The sequence below is a fragment of the Pelmatolapia mariae genome, linkage group LG16_19 (assembly GCF_036321145.2).
Source record: "Pelmatolapia mariae isolate MD_Pm_ZW linkage group LG16_19, Pm_UMD_F_2, whole genome shotgun sequence".
NCBI lineage: Eukaryota > Metazoa > Chordata > Actinopteri > Cichliformes > Cichlidae > Pelmatolapia > Pelmatolapia mariae.
The window spans coordinates 61864710-61877665 of NC_086241.1; the positions used below are offsets into that span (position 1 = coordinate 61864710).

The 12956-nt window shown below is 41.3% G+C and overlaps 1 protein-coding gene across 9 annotated transcripts in view; it reads left to right on the plus strand.

Annotated features, from left to right (window-relative positions):
* daam2 (dishevelled associated activator of morphogenesis 2) overlaps positions 1-12694 on the plus strand; it is a 115471-nt gene extending 102777 nt beyond the window's left edge. For all 9 annotated transcript variants that reach the window (XM_063496891.1, XM_063496897.1, XM_063496894.1 and 6 more), the window contains 2 exons: positions 8167-8337; positions 8428-12694. In XM_063496891.1, the coding sequence (XP_063352961.1) occupies positions 8167-8337; positions 8428-8640 (384 nt within the window). In that variant the 3' untranslated portion in view covers positions 8641-12694. The remainder of the gene's footprint in view (positions 1-8166; positions 8338-8427) is intronic.
* The last annotated feature ends 262 nt before the right edge of the window (positions 12695-12956 follow it).

Below are 12956 nucleotides of genomic sequence, written 5' to 3' on the forward strand. Positions count from 1 at the left end.
ATTTGTCACGTTTGCCTGTTGTTGTTGTCATTATTATTATTATTATTATTATTATTATTATTATTATTATTATTATTATTATTATTATTATCCATCCATTAATCCTCTATCGCTTATCCTTTTCAGGGTCGCAGGGGGGCTGTAACCTATCCCACCTGTCTTAGGGCGAAAAGCAGGGGTACACCCTGGACAGGTCGCCAGTCTGTCGCAGGGCTAACACATAGACACAGACAAATTATTCGCACTCACATTCACACCCACAGGCAATTCAGAGTTTCAAATTAACATATCCCCACTAGCTGCATGTCTTTAGACTGTGGGAGGAAGCCGGAGTACCCAGAGAGAATCCAGGCACGGGGAGAACATACAACATACACACAGAAAGATCCCGGCCTGATGATGGAATTGAACTCAGGACCTTCTTGCTGTGAGGCAACAGTGTTAACCACCGTTATTGTTGTTGTCGTTGTTATTGTTCAAGTTAAAGGGTCTGCTTAAGCTTAACTTACCAGCTAGTAGACAGATTTTCCTCTATGCAGTTCTGTTAGAGCCTCTGACTATTTTAAGAAGTAAACAATTGCTAAATTATTTTGAGACTGACTGGTTGCAGATATGGTAGACTCAAAATCAGAAGCATTGCATATATAACAAAATGACTGATAGTTGTCTAGAACCTTTACTCATCTGGAAATACACCAGAAGATGTAACACTGATCATCTTGCTACAAGTTTAAGCTGGGAACCTTTAGGTTTCATTGAGCTCTTTTGGTGCCTACATGATCTTAGGCCAACAGGTTGTTGTGGCTGATCAGTACTTGGGTTTTGGAGTATCTGATGTTTAAGCATATGGCCAACAAACTGAGGTGTTTTGTGCAACGCAAGGATTAGTGTAGTGTACAGCTGAAAAATATATTATGATGCATTCATGCAGGAGCTTCTCACCAAAAACAAACAACAAAAGTATGCTATATTCTGTTTGTTCACACTTTTCATTTCAGCTGAGGATTAATTTCCCTTTTCCCTACTGCACACTTTTATTACCACCTCACAGCTGTTAATGGTCAGCTACTTTATCCATTACAGCATTATTCAGTTTGGCAGCAGGACCCACTTGCTGTGAGGCAGCACCTTGGGAATATGTGGTGCTTTTGGAGCCTGCCTCGAGTGGACATTAGAGGAAGGGCAGTTTTGGGTTGGTTTTTTTTTCCTAAAGGCTTCCTGGGGGGGGGGGGGGGGGGCTCCATCGGGGCTGGCTTAGATTTTCAGCTCCAGAGGCTGATGCTTGAGTCAGAGCCAGCACTCTTTTTGAGTAGCCAGAGTTTTTCTCAGAAGTGATGTTTACTTTCTAAGTGCCTCTTTAGCTTGCTTGGCAGCATGTTCGTATTAGCCAATGCCTCCAGACAAATGACTTGGTGAGGCTGACTGTGCATGTGCATCCTCCTCTCTGTCAGTTGGGACCTTTTAGTGTGTCATGCTGTAATAAATGCCTCCATTCAGCAACTGTACTTACCCGAGGATTCCCTTTGACTATTTTTGTAATTAATTAATTTATTTTAAGGTGCATAAATTGCCTCTAAAAGCTGAGTACTGACAGCATTTATCACTTGTTGTGAAGCTGTATCATCTGCTTCTTTCAGCTGCTACCTTTAGGGTTTGCCGTAGAGGACCATTAGCCTCCATCGCAACCTATCCCTAGCATCCTCTTCTGTCACACCCATCCTCGGAAATGTCCTTTTCACTACATCCATGAATCTTCTGTGTGGTCTTCCTCTTTTCTTTCTACCTGGCAGCTCAATATACAACACCCTTTTTGCACTATATCCACTGTCCTTTCTCTGCACACAGCCTTTTCTCTCTAACTTTGTCTTCAAACTGCTCAAACTGAGCGGTCTCTCTGATGCGCTCATTTCTAATGTTGTCCAATCTGGTCTCCAGACTCTCCTCCCTACTCTCACTAGAGATCATAATGTCATCTGCAAACATCAGAGTCTACAGAGACTTCTGCCCGACATCATCTGTCAACCTGTCCATCACTGTTGCAAACAAGAAGGAGCTTAGATCCCCAATGTAATCACATTCCCACTTTGAACCCATCTGTCACTCCTAACATACACTTGTCCTTATACATGTCATACCCCAGTCTCACCTAACTTTCTCATAGAGCACAACGATTTCTCCCCTGGTACCCTAGCTCTAGATCCACAAAGACACAGAGCAACTGTTTCTGTTCTTCTCCATCAACATCTCATATCTCCCAAAGTAAAAATTACATCTACGGTGCTCTTTCTAAGCATGAAACCACACCGCTGATCATCACAGGAGGACCGATCATCTCTGTCCTCCTGTATAGGGTTTTCATGTTGGATAAAATATGATTTATCTAGTGTGTAAACAGATCAGTCATATAGGTTTTCATTGAGTGTTTTTGAACAACAAACAGGGTTTTGTTTTTTTAAAGAAAAAGTCATAATTTCAAATCTATTATTAATAAAAATAAGGCACAATAAATAATCAGATAATGCAAAGAGATAATTGGCTCTCTCACAGAGCTTGCCTGTGTTTATTTTAGTGGTTGTGTGAAATGAGCTGCACAGTGTTGTAACTTCACATTCTTCATTTTATTGTGTGTGCAGGAGTGCGTGTGTGTGCATGCGCGTGTGTGTGCATGCGCGTGTGTGTGCATGTGTGTGTGTTTACTCATTTAGCTCAGACCCAAGGGGACGAGAGGAAACAGATTTGACCAGACACATAATTACTAGGAGAGAGAGAGTGATGACGGTGGGGTTGCCATGGAGACTAGTACCATAATGACAGGATGGTTTTATCACAACACGAGGACCATTTACAGTATGATGCTAACCTCATATAAACTAGAGTCATGTTTACTGTCACTGAACTCTCCCTGAAGATGAGACAGAGGATAATAGCACAGTGCAGAAGAGAACAACAGAGGCTGTTTTTACCTAAAGGGTTTAACATGTACCATTTATTGTTTATTGTATGGAAATAAATCAACCCAAAAAGTAAATATATGAAGAGTGTTTGTCAGTGATCTGAGATGAGATATATTTTATTTATCCTAAAAGTTGGGAAATTTTGACTTTAAATGTGACTCTGTGAGAATAGGAAAGAGTGAAACAAAAATGAATATGAAAGCAGTGATGAGGATGAAACTTTAATTTACTGATAAAACTTTTATTAGAGCTGGATCAGATGAGTTGGAAAGATGGCGCCAGCAGTATGCACGGCGACACGTCAGTCAACTCTGCTAGCTTTGCTTTGGCTTTCGCTAGCCTTATCCTTTTCTATTTTATCCCAAAATGCCCTCGCTCTGCGTGTGTACAATCGTCAGTTACTCTTAGAAATCAAAGCATCGTATGACCTGGCTCTTAAACAAACGGAGACAGGAGATGATTATGGGCCTCCTCCACCACTTTTTGAGCCCTATATTCCGGTTTATCTGTGCCAACACTCCTACACCACTTCCTGGAAGAAGCGCCCAAGGAAACGAGGAAAGCGGGCAGGTACACTCATCAAAGTCCGAGCTCTTCTCCGTGCTTCTCGTGGAACTACTGGACCAGCAGAGTGCATCTTTAGATGGATCCTGCCTGTTGTCCCTGGAGCTCCCACGACACTTGATCCCCTGCTCTCAGCTTTCTATTTCCCTAAGCGACCTCGGACCTGTGGATGCGGTGTGGACCACAGAAATCTTCGCACACTTAACCGAGCTGGAACATCTGATGTTAGGATCTACGCTCTCCAAATGGCTTTACTAAATGTAAGATCATTAGCAAACAAGACGTTTGTATTAAATGACTTCCTAAAGTCACAACAGTTGGACTTTCTGTTTCTGACAGAAACATGGCTTCAACCCGGTGAGTCTGTAGCTTTTTCGGAACTGGTTCCTCCTAATTTCTCATTCTTCAGTCTCCCTCGGACCTCTGGTAGGGGGGGAGGCTTAGCCACCGTGTTCAACGCTCGATTTCATTGCCATCAAACATTACAGCACGACTCATTTTCTAGTTTTGAACTCCAGCTGTTTGAGCTACACCTAAACTCTGCTGCGCCTTTGCTGTGTGCCCTCATATACCGTCCTCCCAAGTTTAATAAGGATTTTATCAAAGAGTTTTCAGGTTTTATGGCTGGAATTGTTCTTAATTTCGACAGTTTTTTAATCCTTGGTGATTTTAACATCCATGTCTGCTGTGACTCTAAACCTTTGGTCAAGGACTTTTTAAATATTATTGACTCTTTTAACTTGACCCAGTGGGTTACCGGTCCCACGCATGAAAGAGGTCACACACTGGACTTGGTGCTGTCCCATGGGCTGGATGTGTGCATCACGGAAATATCCGAGTTGCGCATCTCCGATCATCTTCCTGTGTTGTTCACTCTAACGCTGCGCTGCTCGGTAGATAAGCCGTACGCTCCAGCGCGCAAAAAGCGAGCGCTTAACGCTCTAACAGCGCCCGCTTTTTCTGCTGCCTTTATGGATTCTGGAATAATGAACTCCAACTGTAAAAGTGTTGAGGGCCTTTCGGACATTCTTCATTCTACCTGCACTGATATCTTGGACTCTATTGCTCCGCTCAGGACTGTGCGCGCTAAACATTTATCAGAGCCATGGTTGAACGAACATACGCGCTCCCTCAGACGTGACTACAGACGCGCCGAAAGGAGATGGAAAAAGGACAGATTGCACGTTTCCCTACAGATTTTAAGGACTCGCCTTTCTGCTTACCAAGAAGCTGTAAAAACTGCAAAGACAAAGTTTGTCTCAAATTTAGTGTCAGTAAACAGTCACAGGCCTCAGGTACTTTTTAATGTCCTTAACCGCTTTCTTAGTTCACGTGATAATGCTGGAGTCATTTCTTCACCAAGTATGTGCGATGATTTTTTAGCATTTTTTAATGACAAGATTCTATCGATTAGGGCTCTTGTCTCGTCGTCTGCTGCTTCAGATCCGAGTCTTTTTCCTGTGTGCTCAGCTGTCTTAGAGCAGTTTGATCCCGTCTCCCTTAATGACTTGACTGCGGTAGTTAGTAACCTTAGATCATCACACTGCCCTTCTGATTGTCTCCCTCCAAGCTTGCTTAAAAGCACTTTTAATACTGTTGGGCCTTTTATCCTGAGATTAATTAATATGTCCCTTGCTACAGGCTGCGTCCCATCATGCTTTAAACAAGCTATAGTTCAGCCTCTTCTTAAAAAACAAAACCTGGACCCAACTGTTCTGTCCAACTACAGGCCCATCTCAAAGCTTCCATTTCTATCTAAAGTCTTGGAGAAAGTGGTCTACCTACAGTTGCAGGCCCACCTTGATTTTAATATGATTTCTGAAAAATTTCAATCTGGTTTTAAATCACTACATAGCACTGAGACGGCACTTTTAAGGATTTTTAATGATATTCTTTTAACTCTGGACTCTGGCAGCCCTGCTGCCCTTTTATTGTTGGACTTGTCAGCAGCTTTTGACACGGTCGATCATGACATCCTGTTATCACGGCTAGAATTTCATGCTGGCCTAAAAGGATCTGCCCTACAGTGGTTTCGGTCCTATTTGTCAGAAAGGTCTTTTCATGTCAATATGGGCCCCCACAACTCCAAAACAGCCCCTCTTAAATACGGTGTACCTCAAGGCTCTATTTTGGGTCCTGCCCTGTTCGCACTCTATTTGTTGCCATTGGGCTCCATCTTCTCGCGGTACAGCATTTCATTTCACTGTTTTGCTGATGATTTGCAGATTTATCTACCTTTAAAAGCAGGGTCAGACCATCCCCAGCTCTTATTACGCTGCCTTGACGATGTCAAACAGTGGTTGTCATTAAATTTTTTAAAGCTAAATGAAAATAAAATTGAGGTTGTCATTTTTGGCAACTTTAATCATATCGACAGCACTCTGGGCGCCCTTTCCTTGTATTGTAAAACACGTAAAAAACCTCAGTGTCTACATTGATGGTTCTTTTAAATTGAATAAGCAGGTGAGTGCAGTAGTTCAGTCCTGCTTTTTTCAGCTAAGACAGCTAGCCAAGGTAAAGCCATACCTCCCGGCTAACGTCTTTGAGCGTGTTATTCACCTTTTCCTTACTTGCAGATTAGACTACTGCAATTCATTGTATTATGGTCTAGATCAGGCCACCATCCATCGTCTTCAGATGGTTCAAAATGCAGCTGCTCGCCTGCGAACTGGTACCAAACGGAGAGAGCATATAACCCCAGTTTTAGCTTCTTTACACTGGCTTCCTGTCTCCTACAGGATCCAATTTAAAGTTTTACTTTTTGTTTTTAAGTCACTTAATGCCCGAGCCCCTCCTTACCTGTCTGAGCTCCTCTCTGCCTATGCTCCAGGAAAGACCATGAGGTCTAGCTCAAAATTAATGCTGTCCATCCCACGGACTTATCTCAAATCCCGTGGTGATAGATCCTTCTCTGTGGCAGGTCCCAGACTCTGGAATAGTCTCCCCTTAAATATTAGATCTCCACAAACACTTGAGCAATTTAAATCTTTACTAAAGACACATTTTTATGCCCTGGCTTTTAACACACTATGATCCAAGCATTTTGGTCTTATTTGAATCAGTTTTAGTTATTGTTTTAATTCTTTTATTGTCCTATTATTGTTTTTTATTGTTATTATTGTATTACATTGTTGCTTTTTAATGCCATTTTTATATTGTTAAGCACTTTGTGCAGCATTGGCTGTTTGAAATGTGCTATATAAATAAATTTGACCTTGACCTTGACCTTGACCCTGAACCATCCCTAAGTTATGCTGCTATAGGCTCAGACTATTGGATGCTCCTCATGATGCACACTCTCCTCTTTTCACTCTTTGTCTTCAGCATGGCATATATATTCAACATTTGGCTGCTCCCATACTTTGATTTTATTCTTTGTTGTTTTTGTTTTCTCTGCTCTTCTTTTCTCTTCTCTTTTTCCCCTGCATTTCCCAACCAGTCGGGACAGATGACTACTCCTCCCTGAGTCTTGGTCTTCTTCCCCACCATTCAAGTACTTAAAATAAAAAGCACCATGAGATGGCTTGGTTCTATATAAATAAAATAAAGTTCAACTGAAATTTAATTAACGAATGAAAGAATGCTAATAACTAAGCTGAACTGGATTTTGAGAAATCACATGCATTTTCTTCAGCTGAGATTTCCATGGTGCCTTTAGCGATATCTAGGAAGTCAGAGTATGGATAAATACTCATGGTTTGGGTTTGGAGTTTTTCCAGGAGATCTTGTTTTCCTCCGATGTTAAAAATGCATTGGGTTCATTCCCCCGTGCCCTTGACCTGGGCACAGGAGAATGAACCCTCAAAAGTCCCCATGTGGCTTTTGAGGACTTGCTTCTCCTAACACTTGGGATGTTTTAAATTTTCCCAATGGAGATAAATAAAGAATAACTACCCAGCTTGTTCTGTTCCATCCAAATGGCCAAAAAAACCCCAGCTTCAAATGCGCTTTGCAGATTGTGCTTGAATGTAGCCTCACCCTGAGTGTATTTTGAAACTTTATTTTTGCAAAATTTATAAAAGTGCCCAAATGATTTTTTTTTCTTTTTCAAATGATAGAATGAACAGCTGCTGCCCTTTTAAAGAATACTGACTCTCACTTTCACTCTTTCAGTGTGGCCTGTTTATTGTCTTAAACCAAATACATGTGTGACAGTTATGCTTTATGAAATCCAAATTTTTCCACAAATAACCTATCGCACATTATTTTGTAAAACTGGTCAGATGTGTTGCTAGTATCTTCCTCAAACCATGGCCTCTGCGCAGTACGGATTGTATCTTGTTGTGTTTTAGGACTGTGGCTGGGCCTGTGTGTATGTGTGTGCGTGTAGTGGTCTGTAGTACTGCAGCACAAAGCTGAGTGTGGGAATGTAGAGCGTGTTTGGCCGCAGGCTTTGTCCTGGCGCAGAGCACCGAACAGCTTGAACAGAACTGGGTGGACATACGGTGGTCAAATCATGCAGTCATTTCTTACTCTCGTGTGTGTGTGTGTGTGTGTGTGTGTGTGTGTGTGTTAATTTCCAGCATGAATGGCAGTAGATGAATTTGAAGAGCAGGCTCATATGCTCATGTCCAGCCTGTATATTGACGCATTTGGTTTCAGTCTGTTTAAAAATGTATATTAATGACGGTATATGTGCTTTGTGCAGTTTGCCAAATCTCTGAAGCACTTTGGGGAGGAAGAAGGGAGAATGCAGCCGGATGAGTTTTTCGGGATCTTCGACACCTTCTTGCAGTCGTTCACCGAAGCACGACAGGACCTCGAGAACATGCAGCGACGCAAGGATGAGGAGGAGCGGAGGGCCCGGATGGAGGCGATGGTGAGACACACAAGCAGAGAAATACACCTGAGGCAGTGATGACAGTTAATAATTTTTTTTCCACTAACCCTGTATTCTATTCCTCTCCAGCTTAAGGATCAACGGGAGCGGGAACGACGGGCCAAAAAGAGCGGCACCACGGAAGAAGTCGGCGGGGAGTTTGACGACCTGGTTTCAGCTTTGCGCTCTGGCGAGGTCTTCGACAAAGACCTGAACAAGTTCAAGCGAAATCGCAAACGCTCTGTCAATCAGCTGGCGGAGGGTGGCGGCCGGGAAAGAACCGTCACCAAGGTTAACTACTAGGTCAGGGAACAGGAAGAAAAAAAAACCACCTTAAATCTGCCATTGCGTTGAGCTTTTAACACCTTTAGTCCAGGTTGTGGGACAGTGACCGCTGACATTGGAGAGGATGTAAATAACGGCTGGATTGGACATGCAAGAACGGCCGAGCCGTGTTGAAGGATGCAGCGCTCTCCTCTGATTGGTCTTGTAAAGCTATTTCCACTCCGTCTGTTCTGGATGTTACCAGGATGGACAAGTGGACACACCACTGTGACACATTAGCCCATGTCATTTGACCATATCCTTTAACACTGTGCTCAAGGCTCTCACTGTCTATCACCCCAGTCTTTTTCACTTTTCTCCCCCATTCACACATCCTCTGGAAGCTCTCCGGTGCTGAAAAAGCCCTGTCATTTAACTACTGGGCTTTAAAGCACACAGGACATTGGGATCGGACAGTCACACTGTATATAGTCACGAGGCAAAGACAAAGGATTGGTAAAAGGACTATGAAGCATCTCCAGGCAGATTTGGAAAAAAGAAGCTGAAGGGAACTAAACAATAACCTCGACTATCAGGTGTTCCCCAGAAAAGAGACTTCTCAACCACAGAAAGTCAAGGAGTCGACAAGTCCCAGAATGATTTGTAGGCTTCTGAAAGTCTGAAGAAGGATCCAGATTCATACCAACATTCTCCGGGAAGGACGTGTCTATCCCGATGTGCTCAGCTTTTCTCAAGGAAACTTCTCAACCTGATCCACCTGATTTAAAACATGACTGTGCCACATGGGTCAGGCCTCACCTTCACTCTGACCAACATCGTTCTGGCATTAACCGTGCCAAAGGAAAGAGAAAACTAATGTAAATGTATTAATACAAAACATACTGCAATTAGGCATTGATATATATTTATATTTAGATGCAGACAAGCTAATTGCAAAGAGGTCTTTTTTTATGTTTTGGGATTTTTGTACACGCAATGCATTATTTGTTGGTGTTGCAAGTTGGCGTTGAAGTGAATTTCTATACATTTTGCGCTTTATGTAAAAAAAGAAAAAAAAAAAGAAGAGGTAATCGCTCACACTTTTCACATCTGTACGTCTTGTTTGCACTGCAGCTTTTCTGAAAACTTTACACTCAGAAGTCCACAAGCCAATGACAGCGTCCTGTATGTTGTCAGATTATCTGTAACTAACATAATGAAGGAATGCCATGAAATTCATTTAAAGGCACAAGCTGCAGTTTCTTTACTGCAGTAAGGTTAAATTCTCACTCTATTCAGTATCTCTCTGCTTTTTTTTTTTTTTTAATTTTCAGCTTTTCCGTGGTAGAGTCACACCGCACCATGTGATGAATCTCTCATTGTCATGTCAGGGTACAACAAAACACTTAAAGAGGGTAGGTGGGACACACACAGGAAAAAAACATCAGAGCACGTCGTAGAAAAGAATTTGTACTTTCATCTTTTTCTCCAGCTTGTCAATCAAGTCAGTCAAATCAGGCCCACAAAGGTATTTGAAGTATTCAGAGCAGTAGGAGTGAGGCTGTAGTGTAATCAGTATTAACATCTGATTCTTTTTGAAAACAAAAATATATATAGCAGTGCACATAGACTGTATTAAAAGATGGATGTAGCATCTATGATGTCACTCATTGGTTTTTGAAGTCCCATTATAAAGCCATCTTGTTCTTTTGCTTGTTTTTTGTTTTTCATTTTGTTTTGTTCTTTTAGGGTTTTTTTGTTTTGTTTTTTTTATTTTTTGGACCAGAAGTGACCATATTTGGATGAGAGGGTGGAGTGCTAATTTTTTAGCTAACATTTGCTTTAATTAGCAGTTATCTGTGTCTGCTAAGTAACATACAGATGAAGTACTAGAATTTAACTAGTTATGAAAACTGGAGCACAGATAGTCTGTATGCAATTAACCAGATACCAATCAATGTCTCCAGTTTCCGGAGATGAAGCCTGCCAGATATCTGTCAGTAAAAGAGGCCACGGACCTGATAGTAATTATATGTTTATCTTTAATAATGTTTAAATAGGGGAGTTACACACACAAAATTGTTATAAAGTAGGAAAGTGGCTAAAAAGACCAAAACTATGTTTATTTTTGCTTTAAGCTGGTCATTTTAACATGGGAGTCTTATGGAGTTTGACTCACTTTTGGAGCTAGCCTCCAGTGGCCATTAAAGGAATTGCAGTTTTGGGCACTGTGTTGGTTTGGTTTTGGCTTCAGCTTCGCTACAGAATGTGTTCACACAGAGACGGCTCTAATCGTGGGGTGTAAAGTCAACATCAAGCATACATTTACATGTTAACCATCACATTCATTCAGAGTCAGAAGAGAGGTCTCAACCCACCATGTTTGTATTTCTAACAGCGACTTCCCCAGTTTGTCCTTTCTGGAGTTTTTCTGTTCTTTGTTGTGTAAACGTTCAGTTTTAAGTGCCTCTCATCCTGTTTTCACGTTTGTATTTGTGGCTTCCAAAGCAAACTTACAGAATTTGGTAGGGATATGGCGCCATCTTGTGGCCGATTATAGTGCACGTCACTGACCTCACAACCTGTCAAAAACAGCTCTATCCAGTATCTCCCAAATAACTTCAGCAGGTGCACTTAAATGTTTCCTCAGAAAGGTTTGGGGTTATGTGTTACCTGTGCACAGCTAAACTCACTCACTTCCTTTTATATGAGTTCTTCCACACTTTCAGTTCATTTTCTTCATTTCCCCTCTCTGAAGCAGAGAGAAGCTGCCGTGAGGTTAAAAAAACATAACGTGAGACAGAAATTGCATCCCAGAGATTAACCAGTGAACCAAAATCACTTAAAACTTTCAGACACTTTTAAAATTTAAAAAGAGGATATTACTTGATTTTCTCTCAATAAACCAGCATCTTGTGTATATTTTAGTCCTTTTGTTTTCTAGCCTCTGATCCATTTTGAGTTATACTTCATCAGATTCTTTAAACCCTTTATTCAGAGCTTTAACCCGTGTTGTGGTGCAGACTATTTCCTGAGGGGTATTGTCAGTATTAAAACCTTTGTGTTGTTACATGGTTGGATGTCTATTTGGCCATTGACTGGCTGATGATTTTTTTTTTTTGAGTGTAAAGATGGAAATAAGTAGCTTGTTTCAATGCACTTTGATGATGGGACATTTCCATTTGCAGCGAGGGCTGAGGTCCCTCAAGAAACTAGAAGGGTGCAACGAAAGTGTGGTGCAAAATAAAAATAAAAAATTTAAAAGAAGAAGAAATTAAAGATGGTGTTTATAGGAAAGGGAGGAAAGTGAGGCTGAGTACTCCGGCTGGGCCGCTTGGAACACTTTAAGAGTCTGTTGAATGGCAGAGATGGGATTTGTGGGGAAACTAAGAGGCGACTGTGGTACAGAGCAGGTCCTGTCTCCTGGTTTGGTGAGTCTGGAGAAAAAAATTTAAAAAGAGGGATTGGGGGGCGGTTGTGGGTGGGGTATTTTATGCCAATACCACATTTCTATCATTACATGGCGTTGAGCTGCATGCCTAAAGACGGGTGCACAAAGTGTGAATTGTTTCTCCTTTCGTAGAAAACTGCTTGCAAACTGAAACACACCTGTTAAACCACAGCCTGTACTGCCTGAGAAAAGTTGCACCCATTCTTCGAGCTTGTATAATTGTGAGGAGTCAGTATTTTTATGTTTGGAAGAAAAAGAAAAACGTATCCTCCACCTGAAAGATGTACAGTTGGAGAAATAAAAAAAAAAAAGCATTTTGTACACGGTTGTTGATGTTTGAGTTAAGATTAAAAAAAAAGATGAAAACATGAGGAATGTTCCATTTTCCTGTAAATTGTACCTCTATTTATTTGCCTTATTTAGTTTGCTATATTTTGTATGTACACAACGCATTACGACAAATGTTATATTAAAAATCAGAATCATTAAACTGTGGTCCGTGTATGATGGATAGTTCTGAAACTTGTATGAGAACGAGAAGCTTTTCTTTTGGTTTGTTTTTCATTTATTTTGTTTCGGTTTTGTATTTTTTTTTTTCTCACCCTGTGTCTTTTGTAGGGTTACAATAAACTTTTGTCCCTTACAACAGACTGTTTTTTCTTTCCTTCACTCTCATTGGTTATGTCAAGCGTTGGGATCATGAGGAGGATGAGGAGATGCTTGTATTCATTTTGAGTTTAGTGGCAGCCATTCAAATCAAATTTCTGAAAAATGTCCGTGGTTTTCAAATTAACTTGTTCCAATGAGCTTAATTTCCTGATGGGATGTAGGAATGAAGTGGCCAAGTGTCTTAAGAAGATGGATGGATGATTTAAATCCTAAACTGTGAGCTTAATGAATACTC